The 27,601-nt window shown below is 34.1% G+C and overlaps 1 protein-coding gene across 10 annotated transcripts in view; it reads right to left on the bottom strand.

The window, feature by feature from the left end:
- The window catches only part of Ccdc88a (coiled-coil and HOOK domain protein 88A), a 144,289-nt gene that overhangs the window by 77,126 nt on the left and 39,562 nt on the right, over positions 1-27,601 (bottom strand). For all 10 annotated transcript variants that reach the window (XM_004867264.4, XM_021246335.2, XM_021246327.2 and 7 more), the window contains exons 4-8: positions 25,961-26,030; positions 23,848-23,906; positions 13,569-13,652; positions 11,458-11,598; positions 6,680-6,852 (exon numbers count right to left, since the gene is read on the bottom strand). In XM_004867264.4, the coding sequence (XP_004867321.1) occupies positions 6,680-6,852; positions 11,458-11,598; positions 13,569-13,652; positions 23,848-23,906; positions 25,961-26,030 (527 nt within the window). The remainder of the gene's footprint in view (positions 1-6,679; positions 6,853-11,457; positions 11,599-13,568; positions 13,653-23,847; positions 23,907-25,960; positions 26,031-27,601) is intronic.

Genomic DNA, 27,601 nt, shown 5'->3' with positions numbered 1-27,601 from the left:
TGATTTGGTCTCTTTGTCAAAAGCCAGACAGTTGGGCCAGGAATTTAGCTCAGTGGTTTTGCCGCCTGCTACGCAAGCACAAGGACCCAAGTTTGATCCCTGGTACCAAAAAAACCCCCAAAAGTTAGACAGTTGAAGGTACGTGGGTTTATTTGTGTCTTCTGTTCTATTTCACTGGTCTACATATTTATTCTTCTGCCAGCAGCATGAAGTTTCTGTTACTATACCTTTGTAGTATATCTTGAAATCTGGTATTGTAATACTTCCTCCTTTGCTCTTTTTGCTCAGGATTACTTAGGCTATTTTAGGTCTCTTTTGGTTTCATATTAATTTTAGAATTTTTTTATAGTTCTGTGAATCATGTTGTTGGTATTTTAATAGGGATTATATTAAACCTATATTGCCTTTGGTATTACAGCCACTTTAATGATTACTAATTCTCCCTATCCAGAACAGGGGATATTTCCATTTTCTAGTGTTCTAATGTTTTCTAATGATCTCTTTCTTTAGAGCTCTGCAATCTTCATTATAGAGGTTTTCTACCTCCTGTGGTTAGGTTAATTCCTGAGTATTTTTCTAAGGAACTGCGAATATAATTTTTTTCTTATTTCTTTCTTGGTAGTTCATTATTGATATCTGAATGCTGGCTTTGTAGCCTGCCATTCTGCTGATTTATCAGCTCTCAAAGAGTTTTCTGGGTCTTCTATGTAAAGGATCACATCATCTGCATATAGATAATTTGACTTCTTCCTTTCCTAGTCATATCCCTTTCAGATTCAAGTAATATACTGAACAAGAGTGGTGAAAGTGGACAACTTGTCTCCTTTCAGATTTTAGAGGGAATGATTAGTTTTCCCCCATTCAGTATGATGTGGGCTGTGGGTTTGTCATATCCATGGATTGTACTAGTTTGAGGTAAGGTCCTTTGATCCTTATTTTCATTAGTTTTTTTTTTTTAAATCATCAAAGGATGTTTGATTTTGTCAAATGGCTCATATCAGTTTGAGCTAAGGTCATTCTGTACCTATTTTCATCAGAGTTTTTATCATGAAGGGATGTTGGATTTTTGTCCAAGAATATTGAGATAATCATGTAATTTTTACCCTTGGTTCTATTCATGTGGTTTATTATACTGATTTATATATGTTGAACCTTCCTTGCATGCCTGGAATGAAGGTGACTTGGCATGATATATGCCTCTTTGAATGTTTTCTTGAATTCTGTTTAAGCATATTATCGAAGATTTCTGTATCTAAGTTTATCAAGGATACTGGCCATAGTTTTTGTTTTTGTTGTGTACTTAACGTACTTTTAGTGTAAAAGTAACAATGGCTTCAAGGAATGAGTTTGGAAGCATTCTTTCTCTTTCAATTACCTGGAAAAATTTAAATGTTGGAGTTTGTTAGTTCTCCTTTTAACATTCTGGTAAAATTCAGAAGTGAATCCACTGGGTACTGTGCTTTTCTTGGTTGCAGTGCTTTGATTATTGTGGCAAATTCATTGCTTATTATTGGTCTATTCCGGGTTTTTTTTTTTTAATCTTATTGGTTCAATTTTTTTTTCTTTTTTTTGAGATAGGGTCTCACTATGTAGTTCAGGCTGGCCTTAAACTATGCAGCCCAGGCTGGCTTCGAACTCACAACAGTCCTCCTTTGTCTGCCTCCCGGGTGCTGAGATTACAGGCATGCGCCACCACACCTGGCCTTGGTTCAATTTTTATGAGCATATGTGGCTAGGAATTTATTAATTTCTTTCACATTTTCCAATTTATTGATATGTTTTCAAAACAGCTTCTAATGATCCTCTTGATTTCCAATTTACTGATATGTTTTCAAAATAGCTTCTAATGATTCTTTTGATTTCAGTAATTTCACTTTATTCATCTCTAATTTTATGCATGTGGATCTTCTCTTTCTTTTGGTAAATTTGGCTAATGGTTTGTCAATCTCATTTATCCTTTCAAAAAACTGATTCTCAGATCCTATGTATTGTTTTCTTAAAAGTTTCAATTTCATTAAGTTCCACTCTGACCTTTCTTCTATTAGTTTTGGGTTTTAATTGTTCTTGTTTTTCTAAGACTCTGAGGTGTATCACTAGTGATTTATTTGGGATCATTGTTTTGCTAATGTAGGCATTCACAGTTCTAAGTTTCCACTGCTTTGTGTTCTATAGATTCTAATATGTTGTATTTCCTTATCACTAGATTCTAGGAATTTTCAAATTCCTTTCCCCAAATTTCTTCTGTGCCCTAGTGACTGTTCCAGAATGTTATCTTATTCAATCTCTATGTGTCTGTGTAATTTCTGTTCATATAGTTTCTTCTACTCTTGATTTCTAGTTTCATGCCATTGGGATCTGATAGGATAGAGTGACTTCAATTTTTTCTATTCATTGAGACATGCTTTATGGTCTAAAATATGGTCTATGTGAGTTTATCTTTCTTTATGGCTGAGTAGCACTCTATTGTATAGAAAAACCACATCTGTTTTTATCCATTCATTGGCTGATGGGCATCTGAGTTGTTTCCAAGATTCAGCTATTATGAACTGTTACGAACTGTTCTTTCAGAAGGATATCCAACAGAGGAATAGCTGGGTCAAATAGGACCTCTAATCCTAATTTTTTGAGGAATCTCAATACTAATTTCCACAATGGTTGCAACAGTCTGCACTCCCACCAACAGTGAAGCAAGGTTCCTTTTTCCCCACAGTCCCTCCAGCATTTGTTGGTTGATTTCTTGATAGCAGCCATTCTTTCTGGAGATAGAAACTCAGCGTTATTTTAATTTGCATCTCTCAGGTGTCCAGTGATGTTGAACATTTTTTCATATATTTATTTGCTGTTTCTACATCTTCATCTGAGAAGTGTCTATTCATTTCTGATGCCCCTATTCGGATTGGGTCTTTAAATTTGGGGGGGAGGTCTGATTTTTTTCAATTCTTTGTGTGTTGTAGATTTTAGTCCTTTATCTGAGGGACTACTAAGATTTTTTTCCCACTCTTGTGGGTCGTCTCTTTACTCTTGATTTCTTTTCTTTTTTTTTTTGGTACCAGAGATTGAACTCAGGACCTTGTGCTTGCAAGGCAGGTGCCGGAACCACTGAGCTAAATCCCCAGCCCCACTCTTGATTTCTTTTGCAGTGCAAAAACATTTTAATAAGATGAGATCCCAGTTGTTGATTCTTTGCACTATTTGGATGCAACTTGAGACTATACTCTTAAGTGAAATAACTTGGACACATATGTGTAAATATCAGATTGTCTCACTGGTGTGAGAAACTGAAAGGGTAAATAAGGACCAAAATGTACAATAGATAATATGAAATAGGAAGAAACTGTTCAAAAGGAAAGGGAAACTGTGAAGAAGGTAGGAGGAAAAAGGAAGAAAAAAGAAAAAAAGAGAAAAGGAAAAAATGGAAACAAAGCTTTTGTAATAAGGGGAGGGGGCTGTAGGGAGAGGAGGGGATTGGGAGAAAAAGAGGAATCAAGATACACCATGTACAGGTACAATTTCCCTTTGAAGAATGTGACTGTTACTTATATTTAAAATGTACCAATAAAATTAATTTTTTTCACAATAAAATTAATTTTTATAAGTAAAGTATGGTCTCTGGCCAGGGATTTAACTCAGTGGTGCTGCCGCTTCCCTTGCAAGTGCATGGTCCTGAGTTCGATCCCTGATACCAAAAAAATATAAATAAATACATAAAGTATAGTCTATTTTAGAGAAAGTTCTCTGGGTTTATGAAAAGAATGTGTGGTCTGCTCTTGTTGGATGAATCATTCTGTAGATATCTGTTAAATTCATTTGCTCTATGGTGTAATTTAACTCTGATATTTCTTGATTTTTTGGGGGGTATGCTTGACCTATTTCTGAGTGGGGTATTGTAGTCCCCCCCACTATGATTATGTTGGTGTCTGCCTATTCTTTTATGTTGCTAATGTTTTTTATGAAATTGTGTGTGCAGGTGTTCAGAATTGTAAATGTGTTATTTTACAGTTGTTATCTCTTCTTGTTGGATTGTTCTCTTTATCAATATATAGTGATCTACTTTGTCTCTTGACCAGTTTGGAGGTCAGCTTTATCAGAAATTAAAATACCCATGCCTGTTTCCTTTCAGGCTCTAGCTGATTGAAGTATGGTTTTTCTATCTTTTCACTTTCATTCTGTGTGTCTCTTGCAATTAATATATGCTGGGATCTTGCTTTTTGTCCAATCTGTCAGTCTTTTGACTGGAGAGTTAAGATCATTTACACTGAGTATTACTGAAAGTTTTTACTGATTCTTATCATTACATTATTTTTCCAGTGCCTAATTCTTCTCTGTTTTCCTTTTAACTACTCTCCCAGTAACCCATATTGTTTCCCTTGGGCTCATGGATGTCCTTGTCTTCCTTGTCTCTGTTTAGGATTCCCAGCAATATTTTCTGCAGCACTGATTTGATGATCATTCATTTCTTGACTTTTATTGTGAAGGTCTTTATTCCTCCTTCATTGTTGAAGGATAATTTTACAGGACATAGTAGCTCGCACTGGCAATTAGGGGTTAAAAAACTTCACTCCAAGCTCTTCTGGCCTTTAAGGTTTGTAGTGAGAAATCTATTACTCTGATGGGTTTGCCCCTGTAGGTAATTCAGTGCTTTTCTCTAACAGCTTTTAGTATTCTTGCTTTGAGTTTCTGGGATTGTGACTATGATGTGTTACAGTGTTGACCTGAGGTTTCCAGGTTGTGTTCCTGCCACTGGCTCTAGTATTCACTGTACTCTATTCACCTGTTAAGATTCTAGTGTTCTGGAGCTATGCCTCTGTTCTGCCAAGCCTTTGTCTGGCAAGCAACTCCAAGGATCGGAGGGGCTCCTTAGGAGGCAGTACACTTACCTCCCACATGCCATACTGATAGCTTTTCTCTATACCCTAGATGCACAGGTCACAGCTATACTCCTGCTTGGCAAGTTTCTATCTTACCTGAAAGTTCAGTGGTCTTTTCCCATCCAAATCACAAATTAGACTTTTACTCTGAATGTTTATAAACCAGAAGCAATTATATTATAATGCACTATTCAAAAATGTATATTATGAGGCAATCTGTACATTCTAATTACAAATACTTATTATATAGTTTTCCTTAGGTATAAAGCAATTTTTCATGATTGTTGATTTACTTTAATAAAAATTTATCCCAATAAAAGGGCTTAAAATAAGTGTTAGTACAAAAAAAAGATGAAAGAATAAATTTTCAAAGGATAGTATTTGATGAGGTGCTAGTTACTGGGAATACAGTACTTGCTATCTCTGATTTATTTATTTATACATTAAAAATATCCATTTACATTTTTAATCAGTATATATGAAACCAAATTTTGTCAATCTCTCTTTGTTATTTGGATTTTTAATATACTCCATCGTCAAGTAAATTTTATTTAAAAATTAAATTCTAATATAGTGCAAAGTGTTAAATGAATTCATGGCCATTATTGTCATTCTAATTGCATGCTTTATCTAAGGACTGGAGAAGATTGTGCTAAATTATATGGAACAAACTAGTACTCACTGTTTAGGCTATCCATCAGCTGCCAGTCAAACTAATAACAGCAATCTCTTCCCTAATTTTCCTAGCGCAGCTGTTTATAGAATATCCTGGGCGTGTTCACTTCAATAGATAGAAAATAATCCAGAGATCCACAAATGAAAGCTCCATTTTTTGTTTTCAAATTTTCCTATAGACTACAATATTTTTTCTACCTTGTATATTCAAGTCACTTTAAATAATCAGTAGATAAATTTAACAGCTATATTGTAGTCTTAAATTTAAAATCTACCTTCTGAAGCTGAAATTCCAGGAAAACAAAAAGAAAAGAAAAACAAAATTCCTTTGTTCTTTTAAAAGTACAAAATACTATTATAAAAATAATTTGTGTGTATCTTCTGCATCAAGTAATTGAAATGCTTATATTTAGGTTATATACTTAGTAGATTTGCTTATATTGATACAGTTTTATTTACTCAACTTTCTAAGATCATTATAGTTAAGTCAGTGTAATTATCACATGGACATTTCCTTGGTTAACCACAAGATATGACATGACCAATCTCTGCTGTCAATATTTGGTCTTTTAAAACTTACTGATCTTTATCAGTCATTCCCACTATTTTAGATTTCAAGGACTGTAAAAATAAAACAAGGAGCACCTTCTCACCCCTGATTTGCCAAAGAAGGACACTATTTTTAAAAAGAAGAACAAGTTTAATGGTATAGGGATAGGAAGGACATAAACCCAGAACAAGGCCAGGCGTGATGGTGCATAGCTGTAATCTCAGCACTTGGGAGGCCGAGGCAGGAGGATCACTGTGAATTTGAGACCAGCTTGGCCTACATAGTGAGTTCAAGAGCAGCCTGGACTACATAGTGAGATCTTGTCTCAAAAAAACAGAAAACAACAATAAAAAATATATATGTATCTCCCCAGAATAAAGGATATCTTTTAAATTAGTAAGATTTAACATTAGGAAAACCATACACTAGACTCCTTATTTTTTGTATTTTGACAAATCCTAGTGAAAACTTTGATACAGAGTAGCAACGAGGGACCACTAATTATATTTTATCAGCTTAAAAAATATTATTTAGGTCACCTTTGTGACCATGTAAATTCAATCAATCTTGTAAATCAGCAACTTACAGTTCCTGCCTGAGCCTTCTTATCTTGGCCTTAGCATCTGCCAGTTCCACTGACAGATGCTGTCGACTTTCTGTTCGCTTCATGCCTGGAGAACTACAGGGTGACTGCGCAGATGAAGAAGCATGGGGTAAAAAATGAAGACCATCTCGTTCTTCAGAGAGCTCTACCATAGTCTACAAATTATAGAAATAAATATAAAATCACTTTTAGTATTCTATGTATCAGCAAACCAAACATATCAACACTATTCACTGGGTTTAATTATTGTACTATGATATGAAAAAGAATTTGGTGGTCACAAACATCTTAACTTTATCATATTTAGTTTTCATTTAAAAACTTCATTCAACAATTAATGCACAAGCTATTTAGCAGATAACACTAGAACAATACCTTCTCCCTTCCTAGTTTTTTTTTTAACAAAGAAAATCAATTATGATAAAATAACAAGATAGCAACTGTTGGACAGGCATAGAAAACTTGATACAGTACAGAAATTTTCCTCAGAGTGCTCTCCAATGTGGTAGCCATTAGTTACACTAGCCATATTTCAAGCATCTGACAGCCACATATGGTTACTATATTACAGGGTCCAGAAATACTGTACTGTCATCACTAAAGAATTGGACAACACTGCTCCAGGATTATAAAATTCTGAAGGAACCGATCTCTAAGGGGAACTAACAACTAATAAAATCTTAAGAGATTTAGTTGAATCTCTTTGCTTTGCAATTAAAGGGCATGAAGACTGACCTGCTCTGATCACTTCCAAGCAACAGCAATGCAAGACTCTACATCCCACTCTTTCTCCTAGACGTGGTACTAGTTCTGATCTACTATTGTCTCACAGATTTCTTTATTTTCTCTCCAGAGACCACTCCAGGTGGCACACACATCCCTTTTCCTAAATTTGAACTTTAAGAGCTTTTTCTTTTTTGGTTTTTTGAGCTATATAGTTCAGGCTGGCCTTGAACTCACTGGGTAGCCCAGGATGGCCTTGAACTCCCAGAAATCCTCCTGCCTCAGCCTCCCGAGTACTGGGATTACAGGTGTGCACCACCACACCCAGCTTTGAGAGCTATTTAACCCACATCTACCTCACATAATCAGTTACCTAGTTTTCTTTTTCTGTATTGGTAAACTCTCTTATTCCAAACTAATTTCTCAGCTTGCCTTTCAAACTTGGTGGGCAAATAGAAATGATCTTTTAAAGCAATTTCAACTGTTCTATTATTGCAAGTGCAATGACTGGAGTTACTACCTCAGGACTAGGAAATCACCATCCTTATTTCTCATCATCAAGTCTATCAACCCTCACTGAATCATTACTCTTGGGATATATTTCAGCACCTTTATCAAGGTCTAGCTTGCCTTCTTGCCTGCAACTACTGCTTTCAAAGATCTCACCATGCATGTTAATCCTTAGGCAACTTCACGGATTGTCTTCTCTGTAAAACTCCATGTCCATTGTCTCTTTCCAATATATGCAGGCTTCTCCAGCAAAGGAGTCAATTCTTCTTCTGTGGCATGCCTCCTTTACTATCACTGCTCCCATGTCCTCATACCTATACTTTAACCTTTCATCACTGAACTCTTGCCATCTTGCCCAAAGAAATTATTTCTAGGTTAATTCTATTCAGTGGATCATTTACACACACACACACACACACACACACACACACACACACAATTTCGAGTGAGGGGAGTCTCAAGATGTCATCCAGTACTGTAATGTACAACAGATTTATTATGTGTATTTTACAAATGAGGAAACTTATAGGATTAAATAACCAAAGTCACACAACCAATAATAAATAGTACAGCAGGAATTAAAATTCAAGTTTGTCTCTAACACTATTTTAATGATCTAACATCAGTTTTCTCTATTCCTATTCTAAGGTGATAGAGATCTTTAAAAAAAATTACACAGCCCTACACTGGATCTTGCCATCTGTTTCCAATAAAACTTCATATTCATCAATCTTTTTATTGAAACCTTGATTTTTCTATCAAATTCTCCTATAAATACTTCTGTAAGTATGTTTCTCTTCCACTCCAATTGCCAGCTACCCTCCTCACTTCCAAAAATGATCTGTTCCCTAATTTACCCAAGAAACAAAAATCCTCTGTTCTTATGCATTTTTTGCTCCCAACATATATTCCTTACTGAAACATTTAAAATTTCTTTTTTCCTACTGGCTTATTTCTCCTTGTTCTTCAAAGATATACACATAAATTTTATTCTATCTAGTAAAAAACAACAAAAACCACCATTCTCTTCTGTTACTTTTAAAAAGGTAGTTTCTATGTCCATACTTGTGTTCTATGTCCACCTCCTTATATTTGTTATGTAAATATTTTTCCACTGTCCCAAACACTCCAACATTTACTGACTCTAATAATTAACTGGTAGTATTTAATAAATATTTGATTCATGCACTAAATTTAACTCCTAATTATACATGAAGGTCGTATTTTCACTTACAAACAATGCAGTTTTTCTTAATGAACTACAATCTTTCTTACACCTTTGTATTTCTCATTTTCTCGTAGTATTTCACATAGTACTGAACAAAAAAAGAGGTGCTCAAAAATATTTAATTAAGCAAATGACAAGTCAGAAAACTCAATAAAGTACAAGATGGATACAGTTGAACTTAAATGGTGGTAAAATGGAGATATCAAGAGCCTCTTAATGTCAGTAAATAAAGCACAAAAGAACTATGTGCTGCAAAAGTAAAATTTTAAAAAGATAAAATTGATATTAAGAGTTAACATTAGGGCTGGGGATTTAGCTCAGTGGTTCCGGCGCCTGCCTCGCAAGCACAAGGTCCCAAGTTTGAACCCTGTACCCCCCCAAAAAAGGTTAACATTAAAAACTAAGCTGTGTTATGTACATGTACCTACTCCCCAACTTCATGTACTATAAACATGTACTAATAAAATAAAAATAAGAGTTAACAGTATCCAGATACATTTACCATTAAAAATTATTCAGGCACTTAAAAAATTAATTTTATTGGTACATTTTAAGTATACAATATAATGACATTCATCATTGGAAATTTGTACCTTTACATAATCTATCTTGGTTCTCATTTTTTCCCCATTCCCTTGCCCTTCTTTCAACCTCTCCACCCCTCTCTATTTACAAACACTTTGTTTCCATTTTTTCATTTTCTCATATTAATTCCATTCCCTTCTTTCTTTTCCTCAATCCCTCCAATTTCCCCTTCCCCTTTGGACCTTTTTTTCCAATTTCACATTATCTATTATGCCTTTTGATCCTTATATACACTCTCAATTTCTCACACCAGAAAAATTATTCAGTATTTATATGTTTGTTCTATTTATTTCACTTAAGAGTATCACCTCAATGTGTATCTATTTACCTATACATTTCTCTAGTTTCTCATTCTTTATGGCTGAGTAGTATTCCATTTTATTAAAAAAACACATTTTCTTTATCCAGTCTCCAGTTGATGGGCAACTGGGCTGCTTCCAAGTTTTAGCTATTACAAATTGTGCTACTATGAACATGGGTGCACATATATCACTGTGGTATGATTCTTTTAATTCTTTTGGGAAGATACCCAGTAGGGAAATAGCTGGGTCAAATGGGACCTCTAATCCTAATATTTAGACATTTTTTTACTTTTCTTTACTGACAGTAGTAGCTTCATTAGCTCAAGCTTCTCATACATTTTTCAAAATAATCTGAGAGGAAATGTCATTAAAATGAAATGTCATTAAAGAACTAATTTCATAGGCTTCCCCTGATCCTTCCAACTTGCACTTTGGTCTACTATTAAGAAAATATTACTCATCACTTAAGTCTAGACTGCTCTAAAATTATAAATTGCTTTCAGGGTGCAGAGAAATAATTCAGTGCTATATTATTCTTTTTAAACAGCAAAATTCTATTTTAAGGAGTTCATAATAATTCTCTTTAAAATCACACCTCATTACACTACAAAAATTTGAACTCTTTGTGAGACATTTAATTCAGAACACCTGTTATTCTCCTTTTATTAATACTTATTTTTCCAGCTTCAAAATGTGGTAATAAAACTAAGAAATTAACCTTAAGCAAATTCTTATGCTTCAAAGCAATAATTTTTCCACCTACATCACCTATATTTTCAGTTTGATGCTTCTATGCTGTTGCCAGAGCTGTGGAGATGACTTGAAAAACACACAGAAGTAAATCAGAATAATACTATTTTAAAAGGAAGGGAGAAAAGAGTATCTAATTGCAATCTGTTTACTAGCAATTTGGTGTTCTTATATTCACTTTTTGGTTATTATGTTCTCTCTCCAAAAAAGTACAGCTAGCCCTCCATATGGGTTCTACCTACATAGATTCAAACAACTGTGGATAGACAATATTCAGGGAAAAACACTGTGCTGATACTGAACCATGTACAGACTTTATCTTGTCATCATTCCCTAAACAATACAGTATAACAACTATTTACATAACATTTACATTGTATTTAGTAATCTAGAGATGACAAAATCAATAGGAGGATATGTGAAGATTATATAAGTTATACATAAACAACACATCATTTTATGTATGAGTCTTAAGCATTCAAGGATTTTAGTTTCCTCCAAAAAAGGTCGTAGACCCACTCCTCTACATATACCAATGGATGACTGCACTTTCTTACTGATTCCTAAGAAACAGAGTTATCAATTTGCGAAAACTTCTCACACTACTATTTTCTTTTCTTAGAATGCAAAGTCTTATAATATACTGAAAGAAATTTACAAACCTCTGAATGTTCATCTCTCTCATCTATAAGTCTTTTTAGATGCAATGCCATATTTTTCAAGAGGGGTTCTATATCCTCCTGAGACATATCTGTCACTTCCATCCACTGCAGATCAAACACATTCTCTTGATTATGGGTTACCTTTAGAAAAGCAAGCAAAATAAACAACTAAAACATGGCTGATATTTAAAAACTGCCTTCATTTTAGTACTGTATTAGCGCAAATACATAAAATAAAATGAAAAGCTATTATGAAGTCTACAGAAGTACTGTTGAAACTGTATTGTAACAACTCAAAAGCAAAGTTGTAATCCTGTAGAATATGTTATTGCATTTCACTTGAATAGCTAAATCTTTGGAGATTTTGAAGGTGACATAATCACAGAACCTTAGGAGAAATTATTCTCAATGTAAGTATTTTTAAAAGAATGAAAAAGTTACATAAATAAAATACTTACTTGCTGCTTTCCATTTCTTGCTATGATTCTGGTACTTTGCTTTAACTTTTACAACAAATAGCAAAACTAACAGTTTCAAGGATGGTACAAGTTCATCAACTTACAATACTTAGCATTTATTCAAAATGAAGTATAAACACCCACCCACCCACACACACACACACACACACACACACTTTTAAAGTACCAAGATGCTTATTATTGAAAACAATGTTACTGAAAAATCTAGCTTCTATGAATTTCTTTAAATTAGTACTTGTTTGTGATACATAATGACTACTTTCATTGTACATATTTGGTACATGTATCCGACATACCCAAATTCTTTTTAAATCCCCTTCCCTTCCTTTCTTCTTTTTCTTCTCTTGGTCTCCTTCTCAACTGCAAAAAATCTATCTCCTTGTTTCCTTTTATCTATCTTTTATTTTGTTCTTTAACTTATTTATACTTTGAGTTTCTCATATCATGCAGTATTTAACCTCCTGTGTTTGATTCACTTCATTTAACATTATGATCTCAAGGTGCACCCATTTTCCTACAAATGACTCAAATTTATCCTTTTTTACAGCAGAGTAGTACTCCATTGTGTATAAATACCACTTTTTCTTTATCCATTCATATGTTGATGGATATACAGGTCACTTCCAAGATGTAACTATTATGAATTGTGCTGCTATAAACATGGATATGCACCTGTACTATAAAATGATATCTTTATGTCTCTCAGGAACCCAGTAGGGGAATAGCTGAGTTGTGAATTCTATGATTTTTTTTGGTACAGGAATAGAACTTAGGACCTTGCACTTGTGAGGCAGGCGCAGCAGCACTGAGCTAAATCCCTGGCCCAATTCTATGAATTTTAACTACTTGTAATATAAATTAAGAATATTTTAAATACTACCAATCTTCACTATTAAAAAATTTCATTCTCCTTCTTTCTCCTTCTTTTCTAAGCAACCTGTAGTTTAATATACTATACTGTAATCTAAAAAGTCTTTACAAAAGATGGAGAAATAGCAACTTTAAAAATAAATCTTAACAAATATATTGACTCTTCTTTGACACTGTACATTATGTCCAAAGTTTCACATGTATATTATAAATTATCAATGAATTTATAATTCAAGTACTACCTATAATAAAATTTTTTATGTCTTCATTTAAAAGAGAATCACAGAAATGACATAAGCTTATTCTAAGCCTCCACAGTTTTAAATTATAAGCAGTGTTCCACTTTATGTTGCTTCCATTTATTATATGATTCATTCTGTGCTGTCTAACAAACACATATATTTCATTCTTCAATAACACTTTTCCCCTATATCCTCATAAAGGCCACAGTACATCTATAGTTAGCAATGTGTCATCTATAAGATGATTCATTTAAGGAGCTAGGTCCAAAAATAAGACAATTTGTACAAAAATAGGGTTTGTTTATATTTGATCTTGATTTGTTCTGTTTATCCTATGACAAAGTATTCTAGGAAATATATAGGTACACTCATTACAAGCTTCATAAAAAGTACATAAAAATTTATACAGGTTGGGACCAGGGATTTGGCTCAGTGGTTTCGCCGCCTGCTGTGCAAGCGGAAGGATCTGAGTTCGATCCCTGGCACCAAAAAAAAAAAAAAAATTTATACAGGTTATTACCTCTTGAATATGTGCAGCAACTGCAGCTTTTGTATCAAAATCCAATCCTTGAATTCTTTCTATAAATTCTTCTTTGTTCTGACACTACAATAAAGAATAAAATAATCATTCATACTTCACAGGGTATCATCAAGTTTGGCTATGTTTTAAACATGACAGTAAGGTTTTTGTTTTACATTTAAATTGCTTCTCTAATGTACTTACCTAATAGAGAGAGAATGATTTAGAAAGATTTATTTTAAAAAGCAAGGCACTGAAAATTCACACTATTTTTATGTTGAGGAGTTCAAAAGTGGGAAACTATTACACAACCCATCTGAGGTCAGTACAATATTATTATGCTAGCTTTACAAGCAGAGAAGTAAAGAATCAAGAACTTGTTTCAGGGAGGGTAAGTTACTTGCCAAAAAACACAGTGAGTCAGTGGCAGAATTCAGAATACAGCCAAAACACTCAGTCAGTCCCTGGCTATCACCAAACAACACAGCCTTTCTTCTTAGGAAAAAAATTTTTAAACAATTTTTACTTCAAGCTTACATTCATTCTCACATCTCTGTCCTATCAATCTTAATAAAAGAAACTCATTTTTGTGGCCAGTTTAATATTTATAAGATGAAACAATAAATATTTGGTTTGTTTCTAATGTAACATAAAATCACTAGTACAAAATTTAAGAGAATTATATACACATGAAACCAAATAGAATAAAGGCAGCAATTCTTTATTAAGTAACTTTTAAAGACCTTTATATAATTAAAAATATTAAAATGTAAACCTAATCTTTTTTTTACAAGTATTAAGTAACAATTTAACATGCATCTTAATCTCTGCTTTGGTCTACATCCCTTATACTGCAATCTAACTTGTTAGTAAAAGCAGCTACCAAATGAGAAGTGCATACAAAATAGACAGCACTGCCTTGACCAGCTTAGATGCATCTCCTAAGCCAGTTACTGAACTACCAATGAAGACAATGTACCCCTGCACACAAACACAAACACAAAACTGGCTCTTTGATCACCAGGAAACTTACAAGGCTCTGATTTATATTTTACAAGTTTATCAAATTTTAATACTCTATTTCTGTTGCCATATAATTTTAACATTCTCATTCAGTGCACAAAGTTCCATATTCTGTAAAAAAATATTAGGATAACAGTGTTTAAAACTAAACTACCAGGAATGTACAATTCCTAATTATGACTTGGAAATCAGATTTTTGAGGGGAAAAAATTAAAATTAATGAGTTTAAGAACATAAACTTCTTGTCTGTTAAGTTTTTGACAATTTGGTGAGAAAAATTAAAAATTACTTTCAAATTGTACATTCATAGCATATATAAAATAACTTTTCAGGTATAGTAACCTCAACTTTTTAATTCAGCATTTCTCTAATTGTAGATTATACAGTTTCTGAGCCAATCAGAATATAAATAGCAGGGTTATTATAAAAGGTAATGATTATGACTCACCAGAGTCTCCCAACTGTCTTAGGTTTATCTGCATTTACTTTAAACAAAACAGAAACATTTTCCTATTCTAAGTGCCAGAGCCACTGTTTCTTTACTCATACCTTTAGGATCTCACCCTTTAGCACATTCTCAACACACATCAGTTAAGAATTCCTCTTCTACCCTTAAAATACATACAATTTCTACAAAATCTCCCCTTAAAACAAACTGTAAAGGTTTAACAATTCTGAAGATGTTTCATAAATAGATTAGACTTTCTTAAAAAATACAAAATGAATTTTATAGGATCCTGAGGGACAGAAGAGAGAATATCAAAACAGAAAGGAGAATAAGAGAAGATTCAAACTTTGAAGTTAGATAATCAGACCAAAAAGTCTATATCAGAAATGTCTAATATGGCAATCACTAGCTAATTGCCACTAACAAGTACTTGAAATGTAGCTAGCACAAATGAAAATCTGAAAATTTAGTGGCTACTATAGCTCTAGAACATAAGTAAAATCTAGTGTTAAAAACAGTAATAATATAGGGCCAGGGATTTAGCTCAGTGTTTCCTCCACCTGCCTTGCAAGTGCCAGGTCCCGAGTCTGATCCCCGGTACCAAAAAACCCACAAAACTACATATATACATATATATATATATAAAATTTTTATTGTAGTTATAAAGACTGGGCAGACTATTGGCAAAATGTTTCTTTGATTTAAAACTAAGCTATATATTTAAGGTTCTCAATCTGTCCAGACATTAAAATTAATCTTAATTGTGTTATAGTAACTGATTTCTAAGCCAGAAAATTTCTGTAGTGTCCTAAGAATATGATAATGGAAGCTGAGATAAGAAACAAAAGGAAAAAAATTTATTTAGGTGGGAGGAAGGGCTGTATTAAGCCTAAAGTTGTACATCTTCTACCAGAGAGCTTAAATTGTTACTTTTGGGGGGTGAGGTTTTTTTGTTGTTGTTATTAGGGTTTTTTTGCATTAAGTTTATTGGTACATTTTAGGTATAAAATACAGTTACATTCATCATTGGGATCTTGTACCATTACATGAGTATCTTGGTTTTATTATTTTCACCTTCCCTTGCCCTCCCCTCACCCCCTCCACGCACCCTTCCCTATTTGCAAATATTTTGTTTCCATTTTTTTCCTTTTCTCATATTTTTTCTTTTCCCTTCTTTCCTTTCCCCTACCCCTCCCACTTCCCCTGCTCCTTTAGACCTTTTCTTCCTATTACACAATATCAATTATACATTTTTAAAATTGCAATATCAAGATCTAGGAGACATTACCACAGATTCTACAGAATCTAAAAGGATATAGAAAGCATATTTCAAAAATCTGTTTTGAAATAAATTTGACAACTTCTAAGAAGTACCTTGGAAGACAAATTAATGAAACTAACTCTGGAGGAAATATACAATTTGAATAGTACCTATTAAAGAAAGTATATTCCTAGCTTGAAAACCTACCTATATGACAAGAGCAGGCTCATATACATTTTAACTGATAAATTATATCAAACTATTAAAGCAGAAAAAAGAAGGAACACTTCTCCCCTCATTTTAGGAAATCAACATTGTGCTAATACGAAGACTGGATAAAGATAATAGAAGAAAAAAGTATGAACATAGATAGAAATTTGTTTAACAAAACAAACTATTAGAAGTCAGATCTGGCAGGATGTAGAAAGTGGTTTTGTTATAGAGATGGCAATGTTGGTTCAGCTTTGGAAGATCCACTCCTAAAAGTCATCATTTCAACAAAGGAAAGGAAAAAGCCATATGATCCTGTCACTAGTTGGAGAAAAAGTATCAGACTAAATTCTACAACTGTTCATGGTAAAAGCTATCAGGAGACTAGAAGTAGAACAGAACCTTCTCAACAGATCAAAGACATGTGTACTCCATACTTCCCACGAGAACGCCTTATATGAATGGAGAAGATACAATGCTTTCTCCTTAAGGTGGGGAACTAGGGCAGATATGCTTACTCTTTATCTGTCCATTAAACTTTGAAATCTAGGCCCAAACCAAAATAGTTTGGCAATAAAATGACACAATTAGGATAGGATTGGCAAGGTAGAAGTAAAATCTTTAAATGTAGATGAAATGATCATCTACAGAGAAAATACTAAGAAATCTCTAGGAGCCCCTAGAACTTCTATTTGAATTTAGCAGGATTAGAAAACACAAAGTATATCTAAAAATTCAGGTCTGTGTATACTTGCTATAAATGAAGAATTGGATATTGAAATTTAAAAGTTATGTAGGAGTACAAAGAACCTAGAAAAGTAAAAGGAAAAAAAACAGTGTTGGAAGATGTTTAGTACCTAATTTTAAGACTTCTTCTAAAGCTACAGTAATCAAGGCAGTGTTGGTGTAAGGAAAGATATATAGATTATTTGAATAAAACAGAGAATCTAGAAATAGAACTACACATATATGGTCCACTGAGTTTTGAAAGATTATTTAACATTAGCATTTTATAGAACATAAACTCAATTCAAGAGCCAAGGAAGAGATAGTGTTTTCAGCAAATGGCACTAGAACACCTGGTATCCGTATATAAAAAGTTAACCTCGACCCTTTATTTCTATACATGAAAATAACTTGAAGGGATCTATGAACCTAAATATGAAAGCCTAAAAGTATAAAACTTTAAGAAGAAATTATAAGGGAAAATGTTTATGAATTCAGGGTAGGCAAGAACTACCTAGTATACAAAAGACATGATGTATAAAAGAAAAAATTGATAAATGAGATTCCATCAAAATTTAGAACTTTAAATGACATCGTTAAAATGAAAAGTAGTCCTTAAACAGACCATATTTACAATGCTTATAACCTATGACCAGAATATATAAAGAACTGTTACAGCTCATTAATAGACAACCCAATTAAAATGTAGACATAAGAAGATGATAAATAGCCAGTATAGCAGAAGGAAAGGTGTGCAACTCTAGAATCAGAAAGATACTAATCAGTACAATAACAAGACTGAATTATACATTCATTAGGGAGATGAAGTCAAAAGTTTTAAAAGCCTTGTCATGACTTTTTCTTTTTATTGGATTCTCCCCCTTTGGGTTTAATTTGTCACATCCAATGGATTCATTCTGCTGGGTTTCCTGGGGTTGTGATGCTCACTGTCTTTTCCTAGGGTACTGTCTAAAATTTTTTGGAGTGCTGGTTTGGTATTCATGAAGTTCCTGAGGTGCTCTTTATCATCAAAGTATCTTATTTCTCCATCAATTTTGAAGGATAGTTTTGCAGGGTATATCAATCTGAGTTGGAGGCTGTTTTCCTTGAGGGCTTGGAATATGTCACTCCAAGCTCTTCTTGCCTTGAGGGTTTGCATTGAGAAGTCTGCTGTGATTCTGATGGGCTTTCCTTTGTATGTGATTTGTTTCTTTTCTCTCACTGCTTGTAGAATTTTGTTCCTCTGGTGGATTTCTGGAATCCTAACTATTATATGCCTATGTGTAGATTTTTCTGATCGAGGGTAGCTGGAGTCTGATATGCCTTACTTATCTGTATGTCAAGTTCTTTTCCCCTGCTTGGGAAGTTTTCTGCCATCACTTCTGTGAATAGTTTTTTTATGTTATCTTCACTCTCTCCTGTTTCTTCATTGACTCCAATCAGTCTTATGTTATTCTTCTTCACATCGTCTAACAGGTGCTGGATTGATTTCTCATGTTCCCTTAAAATTTTAAAGCAATTTTTCTTTTCCTGGTCACTAACTGCAATCTTATCTTCTATATCTGAAATTCTATCCTCACATTGGTTCATTCTGCTGCGCAGACTTTTGATGGAGTTTTTAATCTCTTGGAAATCTGTTTGCATCTGTTTTATGTATTCCATTTGTTTCCTATTTTGGGATTCCATCATGTCCCTCAGATCCTCTATTTTTTTATCTGTGTCCTCTCTAGATTTATTAATCATGTCTTGCACTATGAGCACAATCTTCGCTGTTATCTGAGTAATTATTTCTGGTTTCATTTTTCTCAGATTCTCTTTTGTTGCCAGTTCAGAGAGTCCAGGTGGTTGAGTATTAGATTGTTCCATCTCGTTTCCCTTTGGGGTTGCTGTAAGTGATCCAGAAGTCTGTTTTTGAGGCTTGTTTACATGTCTTCTCATTTCCACGGTGGTGGTGGGGGGGGTGCTTCTGGTGCCCATGCAGCTCACCTTCTCTGCCCTAGGAGTGTGGGATGGCGGCGGGGGAGCTTCCTTCTGGGGTCTATTGCTGTTTTTGAGACAGGGTTTCACTCTGTAATTCAGACTGGCCTTCAACTCACTACGTAACCCAGGCTGGCCTTGACCTTGTGGCAATCCTCCTGCTTCAGCCTCCTGAGTACAGGGATTGCAGGCAAGCACCACCACACCTGGCTAAATTCTTTAATCTTTGGCAAGTTGAAATCCTGTTTTTCTAACACCATTTATTAAAGAGGCTTTCTTTCCTCCAGTGAGGATGGTTGGCTCCTTTGTCAAAGATGAGGTAGCTGAGTATGTCAAGTTGTTTCTGCATCTTCTAATCTATTCCACTGATCCTCAGGTCTGTTTCTTTGCCACTACCATGCTGTTTTTAATCACAGTGGCTTTGTAGGATAGTTTCAAGTTGGGGATTGTGATACCCCTGTCATGTCTCTGTTGTCTAGAAGTGCTTTTGCTATTCTAGGTCTCTTCTGGTTCCAAATGAATTTTTGGATTATTTTCTCTAGTTCTGTGAAATATACTGTGGGGATTTCAATAGGGATCATATTGAATCTGTATGGCAGTTTTGGAAGTACACCCGGCTAAATTCATAATACATTTTTCCTCATATTTTTCTTAGTATTCTTATCTTAAAGAACACAGACATACATGGAAAAATTAAACTAGAGAGAAGAGCACCCCAAAAAGCTACTGAACAAAAACATAATAAAACAAGGAATAAAATATTTTAAGAATAAGAACATTAATAAAAGTATAATTTTTAAATTATAGTCCTACTAAAGACCATAATACATTAAAAAAAAGCAAAAAAAATTAAAATTCAGTCTTGAAAGGATGACTATTTTAAAAAAACCAGAAAACAAATATTGGTGATAATGTGGAAAAACTAGCTCCCTAAGTCTTGCTAGAGGGAGTGTAAAATGGTAGTCAGTATGGAAAACAGTATGGCAATTCCCTAAAAAACCTAAGAGCTAGAACTACCATATAATACAGCAATTCCACTTCTAGGTAGATATTCAAAAGAACAAAAGCAGGAACTTGAACAGATATTTTACACCCATTTCAAGCAGCATTATTCACAACAATCAGTAAAGGCAACCCAAGTGCCCATGAAAAGATGAAGAGATGAATAGAAAGTAGTATACAGCCAGGGATTTAGCTCAGTGGTTCTGGCTCCTGCCTTGCAAGCACAAGGTCTCAAGTTCAATCCCTGGTACCAAAAACAAAAACAAACAAACAAAAAAACAGAAAGTAGTATACAGAATACAATGAAATATTCAACCTTAAAAGGAAGAAAATTCAGACACATGCTACAATATGGATGACCCTGGTTAAGAAGCGGATAACAGCCATGGATTTAGCTCAGTGGTGCCATACCTGCCTCTCAAGCACAAGGTCCTGAGTTTAGTTCCCTGATACTGAGAAAAAAAGAAGCCAATAACAAAGAACAAATATGTATGTTGTTTAAATGAGGTACCTAGAGTAGCCAAAATAATACTGATAATGTAAAATGGTGACTGCCGAGTGCTGGGGACAAAAGAGATGTTATATTATTAACACATACAGAATGTTTCAGAAAATGATAAAGTTTCAGAGATGGGTGGTAGCGGTGATTGCACAATAATGTGAAAGCATAATGTGAATAACACTGGAACATACACTTTAAAATGGTTAAAATGGTAAATTTCACAGTACAATATTTTATCTCAAAAAATAAGAAAAACCAAAATAAAAATATCAGAAAACTACTTTTTAAATTTGCTATTTCTATGCATTCCCAGAAAAAGAAATAGCCACAATTTATATTCTATTTCTCAAAAAAGTAATACAATTGTTCAAGTTCTAAAATGGTAATTTAAGGTACTTTACAGATAACCGATGGGTAAACAATATATTGTACTGTACCTCTCAAACCTGCAAGTTCAAACCTGGATTTCAAGAATCATGAAATTCAGCATAAAGAAAAATGAAATCATACTTTCTTCTTGAAAAAAGATGGAACTAGAAACCATTATGATAAATAAAATAAGTTAGACTCAGGAAGCTAACCAGTGCATGTTTTATATGAGAAATGTAAAATAAATGAGGAAAAGAAGGCAGGTGGAAGTAAAGGAAAGATGAAAGGAAACCAAGCGGTAGACTTTTTGTAGAGAAGGAAATGAGAGGAAGAGGGGAGAAAAAGGAGAGGGTGTAATGGGATTTAAAATGATCAAAGTATGTTAAAATTTGTACCAACTTCCGCAAACCCCACCATTCTAGAATACTAACATGGACTTAAAAAAAAAAAAAAGAAAGAAAGAAAGAAAGAAAAAGAAAAAGATGAGGAAGGAACTTGACTGATTTCATGGTTTAGTTCTAAAATGACCCCCAAAGCCTTGTGTGTTTGGCAGGTGATTGGATAATGGGGCAGTATAGCTGCCATGCTGGGGGGAGGGGATATGGTCAGAGGAGAGGGTCACTGGGGGCGCAACTCCTCCCTCACTCTCTACTCCTGGCTGCCATGACAAGAGCAGCTTTTCCTCCAGCATGCCCCTTTGCTATGCTGTCCTGGTCTGGAGCCAAATTTTTCTGCAATAGTACATTCTAAGATGCATTCCAACAATACTTTTTGGCAGATTGATTTCCTCAATAATTTTTTATCCTGAAGTACATTTTGGTTCTTCAGTATCAACAAATATTTAGTTATTCACATACTCACAGCTGAAAACTGACAGACGTGTATGTGGGGTGGTGTTGGGGATCGAACCCAGGCCTTCACTGAGCTACATGTCCAGCCCTTTTTAAAATTTTAAGACATGGTCTCATTAACTCACTAAATTGCCAGGGCTGGGTTTGAACTTGCAATTCCCCTGCTTCAACATTCCAGAGTGCTGAGATTACAGGCATGTGCAACCCACTTGGCTCTGACAGGAGATTTTGACTGCTACACATCTGATGTAATTAGCACTAGTGGCTCCAAAATACCTTCAGAATGAAATCTTTAAAAATCCAGTCCTTCATAACCCAATTCTTGTCAACTCAGCAGTCTAATCCCTTGTCTTGTTCCTATATTTTAGCCATACATGATGGTTCTGCCACAAGTTGTTTTCTCAACATCTTTGCTCTTATTTTTTAAAAAATCAGGTCACTAACATTTTGAAAATGCAGATTGAATCAGTAGTTTTCAAAACTGATCTTTTCTCCTTTCTTGGCAGAGCTGCCATTCTATCACTGCATCAGATGCAACTCTCAAGGGCTTTCAAGTTAAAAAGTAATTCTGGTATGACCACAAAGACATAAAGTATATACAAAGACTGTTCTCCATGTTTCTTAATAAGCTCATATATCATCTCATTTATATAAAAACTTTGAATACAGCTAACATACTTTAGGACAAGTTCTCAGTTTGCTTTTTCCAACTGATAAAATTTACTCTCTCTTAATATAAAAAATTAGTTTTCTTGTACTTATTCTTTCTTTATTCTAAAATAAATTTACTACTTTGGGTCCTGGACATCTTCCAAACATAGTATTATAGATTACTCTCCACTGACTAGTCATACTTTCCCAAAGTCACCCTCTTACATTTCATCTACTGACTCTTTGAATTAGTTTTGTTAACTTAAAAAAGTTAATAAATCCCTCTCCTCAACCTTTAAAATTATCTCTACCCCACCCTATTCTTTCTAAACATCTCAAAATAACTATTATTTTTCTGCTTATTTAATATAACCATACATATTTAATGTTTTAATTTTATTAGTACATGTTTGCAGGACACAATAATTACATTCATCATGGGAGTTGGTACATGTACATAACACATCTTAATTCTTTTTACATCCCCTTCCCCTCCCTACAATCCCCTCTACCCTTCCTTCTATAACCTTAGTTTGCCCATTCTGTTCTTCTCTTAAGACTTAGCCCGCCCAAATACTCTTCTACTCTTTCTAATGACAATTTGGAAGAATATCTACCTTGAATTTCCAGATTATATTAATCCCTTTTCAGATGATATGGATCTGTATTGTATGAATCCATACACAGTTAAACAAAACCAGCTAATATATTTAGAGAAAAATTAAGAATAGTTAACATTACTAGATAATATTCATGTTTAAATATAATATTAATGTGTACCAGTTTAGAAGGTAGGCTCACCCCTTAATTCTTTTTATCTCCCCTTTCCATCCCCTCCCTTCCCCTCCCTACATCTCTTGGTCTCTTTCCCATTTGCAAAAGATCCATCTCCCAGACTCCTAAAATATTTTTCAAAGTTCTATCTCCTTTTTACTGTTAATTCTTATAAAATATATATACATACAAAAATAAATTACAAAGATTTTTGAAGAGGTTCTTAATATAGCTCTGAAGAAATATGAAAAACTTAGGGTCCATTAACAGCCTCAGAACAGGGAAAAGAATAAAGACTTTTAAATGCCACAATAATATACATTTTAAAATAACTGAATAACTATTTTTCTTCAACACAGTCTCCTTAGGAAGTTATATCATCAGACTTTGAAAACTAAGAATCCATCTTTAAGTCTTTAAAACACTAGAGCCTGAAAAAACATAAAGAGGCTAACATGAAAATATGAAGAAATATTTTAACTTACCTGAACTGCACAACCCAGCAAAAGTAAAAGCAGTTTTTTAACTTCTTCTGTTCCTTGTTCTGAAATAAAAGCAATTACTTAGTATAATATTTAGCTTTACTTCAACTCTCTGTTATATTTTCTGCAGGTAATATTCACAATAAGTTGACCAAAAGGTTAATTCTATAAACATATATAGTGGGAAATTTAAAAAGCAGCTGTTTGTGTTTTCAATGTAGTAATGGCAGTAGAAATGGGCAACAAATTTAATTTTGAAGAGCTGTGGTATAAGTAAGTACATTTCAAGGTTTCATGAAGTAAATATACTATGAATGTATTCCTTTTCCATAAATGATATTGCATCAGCCTACCAAATTAAGAACCTACCAAATTATGCTGATATAATATGCCACAGTCAGCCAAAATGGCTGCTATTGGTCTGGCTTCTCAGTGTATTCTTTGTAGAATACAAATATTACTTATCTACTTATAAAATTTAAATGGAGTGGCCCGGGGATTTAGCTCAGTGGTTTCGCCACCTGCTGTGCAAGTGCAAGAACAAGGACCCGAGTTCGATCCCTGGTACCAAAAAAAAAAATTTAAATGGAGTTCCACTGTGTAGGTTCATAAGGATCAGAATCTTAAACATCTATTTCAGTGAGACTCCTATTAAATGTACATAACAAGCTGGATAAAAAGTTAACAGCCTGTTACAGAACTGGAGAGACCATCTCCTATCCAACAGCATTCAAGTAAGACTTTCTTAAAACATTCAGTGGTAGATATAGATATATGTGTATCTTTCTCTCTCTCTTTCCCTACCTCTTCATCCTGCCTGTGAATCACTTACTAATAATCATCATCCTAGGTCAGTGATGGCGAATCTTTTAGAGCTTCCAATGATACAAACAGCCCACTCTGGAACATGTGCCATAGGTGTGCCACCACTATCTAGGTACAGCTCTAACATCTTTGTGTAGTCTTCCCTAAAACAATTACTAATGGTCCTAAACTTATCATAAATATATACTAATTATATAAATAAACAATGGCTCCATATTTTATATGCCTTAACATTTTGTATGTATCTCTACTTCACATTAATTATTGCATACTTTCCCAGTAATGTACCATTTCTTTAAATACCTGGCCCCTCAAACCTAGGAGTCAGTTACTAAATGCATATGGAACTGAAAATTCAATTCTACCTGGAAATTGTCTTTCTTTCTCCCTCCACCCCTCAGTGGTGGGATTGAACCTAGGGCCTTGGCCATGCAAGGCAAGGGCTCTACCACTAAGCTAAGCCTCAGAGCCCCCCTTTTTAAATATATATATGATCAAACATCCCGAAGTATCTCCAAAGACTAATCAGCTAGTTAAATCCACTCCTAATCCATCTAATTAGTTTCCAAAACAGGTGCCTTTTTTGTTGTTGTTGTTGATTTTGACTATAAGAAAGGGTAGGAGTTAGAGAAGATATAGTATATTCAAACTGGATACCATCATTAGCAAGGATTAAGTCCTTTGTTGAACATTAAAACTGGGGCTAGGAGTGTAGCTCAGTGATAACTGTGTGCTTAGCATGTGAGACATTTTGGGGTTCAACTCCCACTAACAAAAACAAGCAAAAACCTCTTAACATGTCACATTTAAAATCTGGTAAAGGATAATAGTTTTAAGTAAAATAATTTAAATGATCTAAGAAACTACTTCTCATTTTTTCATTCAGAAGTAGTTTAAAACATCAGTAAAACCTTATCTTCAAACTTTGGCAAAGATAGGTATACAAAGAGAACTAATTTCAAAATCATTTCTTAGGTTATAGTCCTGTAAGCTTATAACTACATCATCTTTTATATTTGTTTATGAGGCATTAAAATCATAATAATCACCAAAAACTATCCATGTGAGTACAGCGGGAAAAATGTGGGACTTTGTGTTAAAGGTATATCTACTCCCTCCTACAACTTACAAATTCTAAGACTGTTTTCTTGCTACCAACTGCAGCATCACCTCCAGCCTCTCCAAAGGAGTTGTGAAAACCTAGTGTGTTAACACAAATAATAAAGCTCCTGGTAAACACAGTATCACACAAAGGTAGAACATTACTATTACATTATATTTTAATACTTACCGGAAAAGGGATTTTTGCCAATGATTAAGACATTTGGCAATGGCATCATAATCAATTGCTGCAAAGTCTCCTGTAAAATGATACCCAATAGTTACTGTATGGCTAACACTGACTAGGTTATTATTCATCAAGTTATAACATGATTATACAATATTTTGTAGGTATAATATACTGTAATTTTTCAAATAAACAAATATGAAAAAATACACAAGGTCTTAAATCCTTTGTAACTTTAATGAATTAAATAACTAAAATTATAATGCCAGAACTTAATGTCCACAAAGTAAAAGCATCTGAGTTGAACTGTACTAATATTTATTATTTGGAAATCTAAGATTTTAAGTTTAGACAACTAAAAACTATATTTCTCAATAAAAGATCGAGCGTGTGTACTCTTATAACAGCTAATTCAGAATATCAACTTGGTTAGATTGTGAGATACCTAGGTGAGTAAAGCACACTTCTTGGCCTGTCTGGGTGGATCATGGAAGTGTGACCTTGGGGACTGTATCTGCTCCCTAGCCCTTTCCTCTTTGGGGCTCTTCCCCTGCTCTCTGCTTCGTGGACATCATGAGTTGAGCATCTTTCCTCTGTCATGCCATTCCACCATGCCATTTCTGCCTTAAGCCAACCAACCATGGACTGAAAGTGGGCCAAAATAAATCCCTCTTCCTTTAAGATTCAGGTATCCGGTATTTTGCCCTAGCAACAGGAAACGTGACTAATACAATTTTCTGTTCTTTTAGTATTTCTCTCAGAGAATTAAAAATGTCAGCCAATTTTAAAATCAAGAAAGCTAATACTAGCCTGTCTTATGATCATTTCACGAAAGTGAGTTTTTCCTCAGTAAATCATTATTTCTATCCTGTAGCTATAATAGGTGGTTAACTTCCTTTGATTACCATCAAAATTTTAGTGCCAAAGAATGTATGCACATTCTGATGGCACAGGATGATTTAGAAAGAACCGAATGTATTCAAGTTACTAACTTTAAGTAATACTTAATCAGGTATCCCCCTTCTGTTTATACCACCTTTTCCTTGAAGAACTGAAGGTACACATCAGCCTGACATTACAACTACTGACACTGGTGATATGCTACAGGGGTCTGAGATGTATTTGTAGGATAGATGGGTACATTTTAGTAAGAGTGGACAGAAAATAAGTACTGTTGTTGATGAATGCTAAAGATAAAAATAAAGCATGGAGAGATGAAGAGATTAAAAAATTTTTAAAGATTTATAAAGATTTCAAATATAGAGAATGTAAACATTTCCAGGGCCATTAAAGCTAAATTTTACTGAATAATTAGAAATTCTTTTTTTTGTAAAAAAAAAACACAGTCCAGAAAGATTTGGAGAACTGTAAACATAAGAAAACAGGAAGGAGATACCACCAAAATCCAGAAAATTAACAATTAATTTGAAAACCTATACAGTACTCCAATAAGTCAGAGAATCTAGGAGAAATGGATAGACTCCTAACACATATGAACCAGGAAAATATAAAAAACCTGAACAGTCCAGTAACAGGCAATGAAACTGACACAGGAAAAAAACCAAAAAACAAAAACAAAAAACCTCCTACCAACTAAGAAAATCAAAGGACCTGATGGATTCACTGCTGAATTCTACAGGAACT

Source organism: Heterocephalus glaber, unplaced genomic scaffold, assembly GCF_053883595.1.
Source record: "Heterocephalus glaber isolate CG9 unplaced genomic scaffold, H.glaber_assembly_v1.0 deba00001457, whole genome shotgun sequence".
NCBI lineage: Eukaryota > Metazoa > Chordata > Mammalia > Rodentia > Bathyergidae > Heterocephalus > Heterocephalus glaber.
This window is presented reverse-complemented; position numbering and strand designations above follow the sequence as displayed.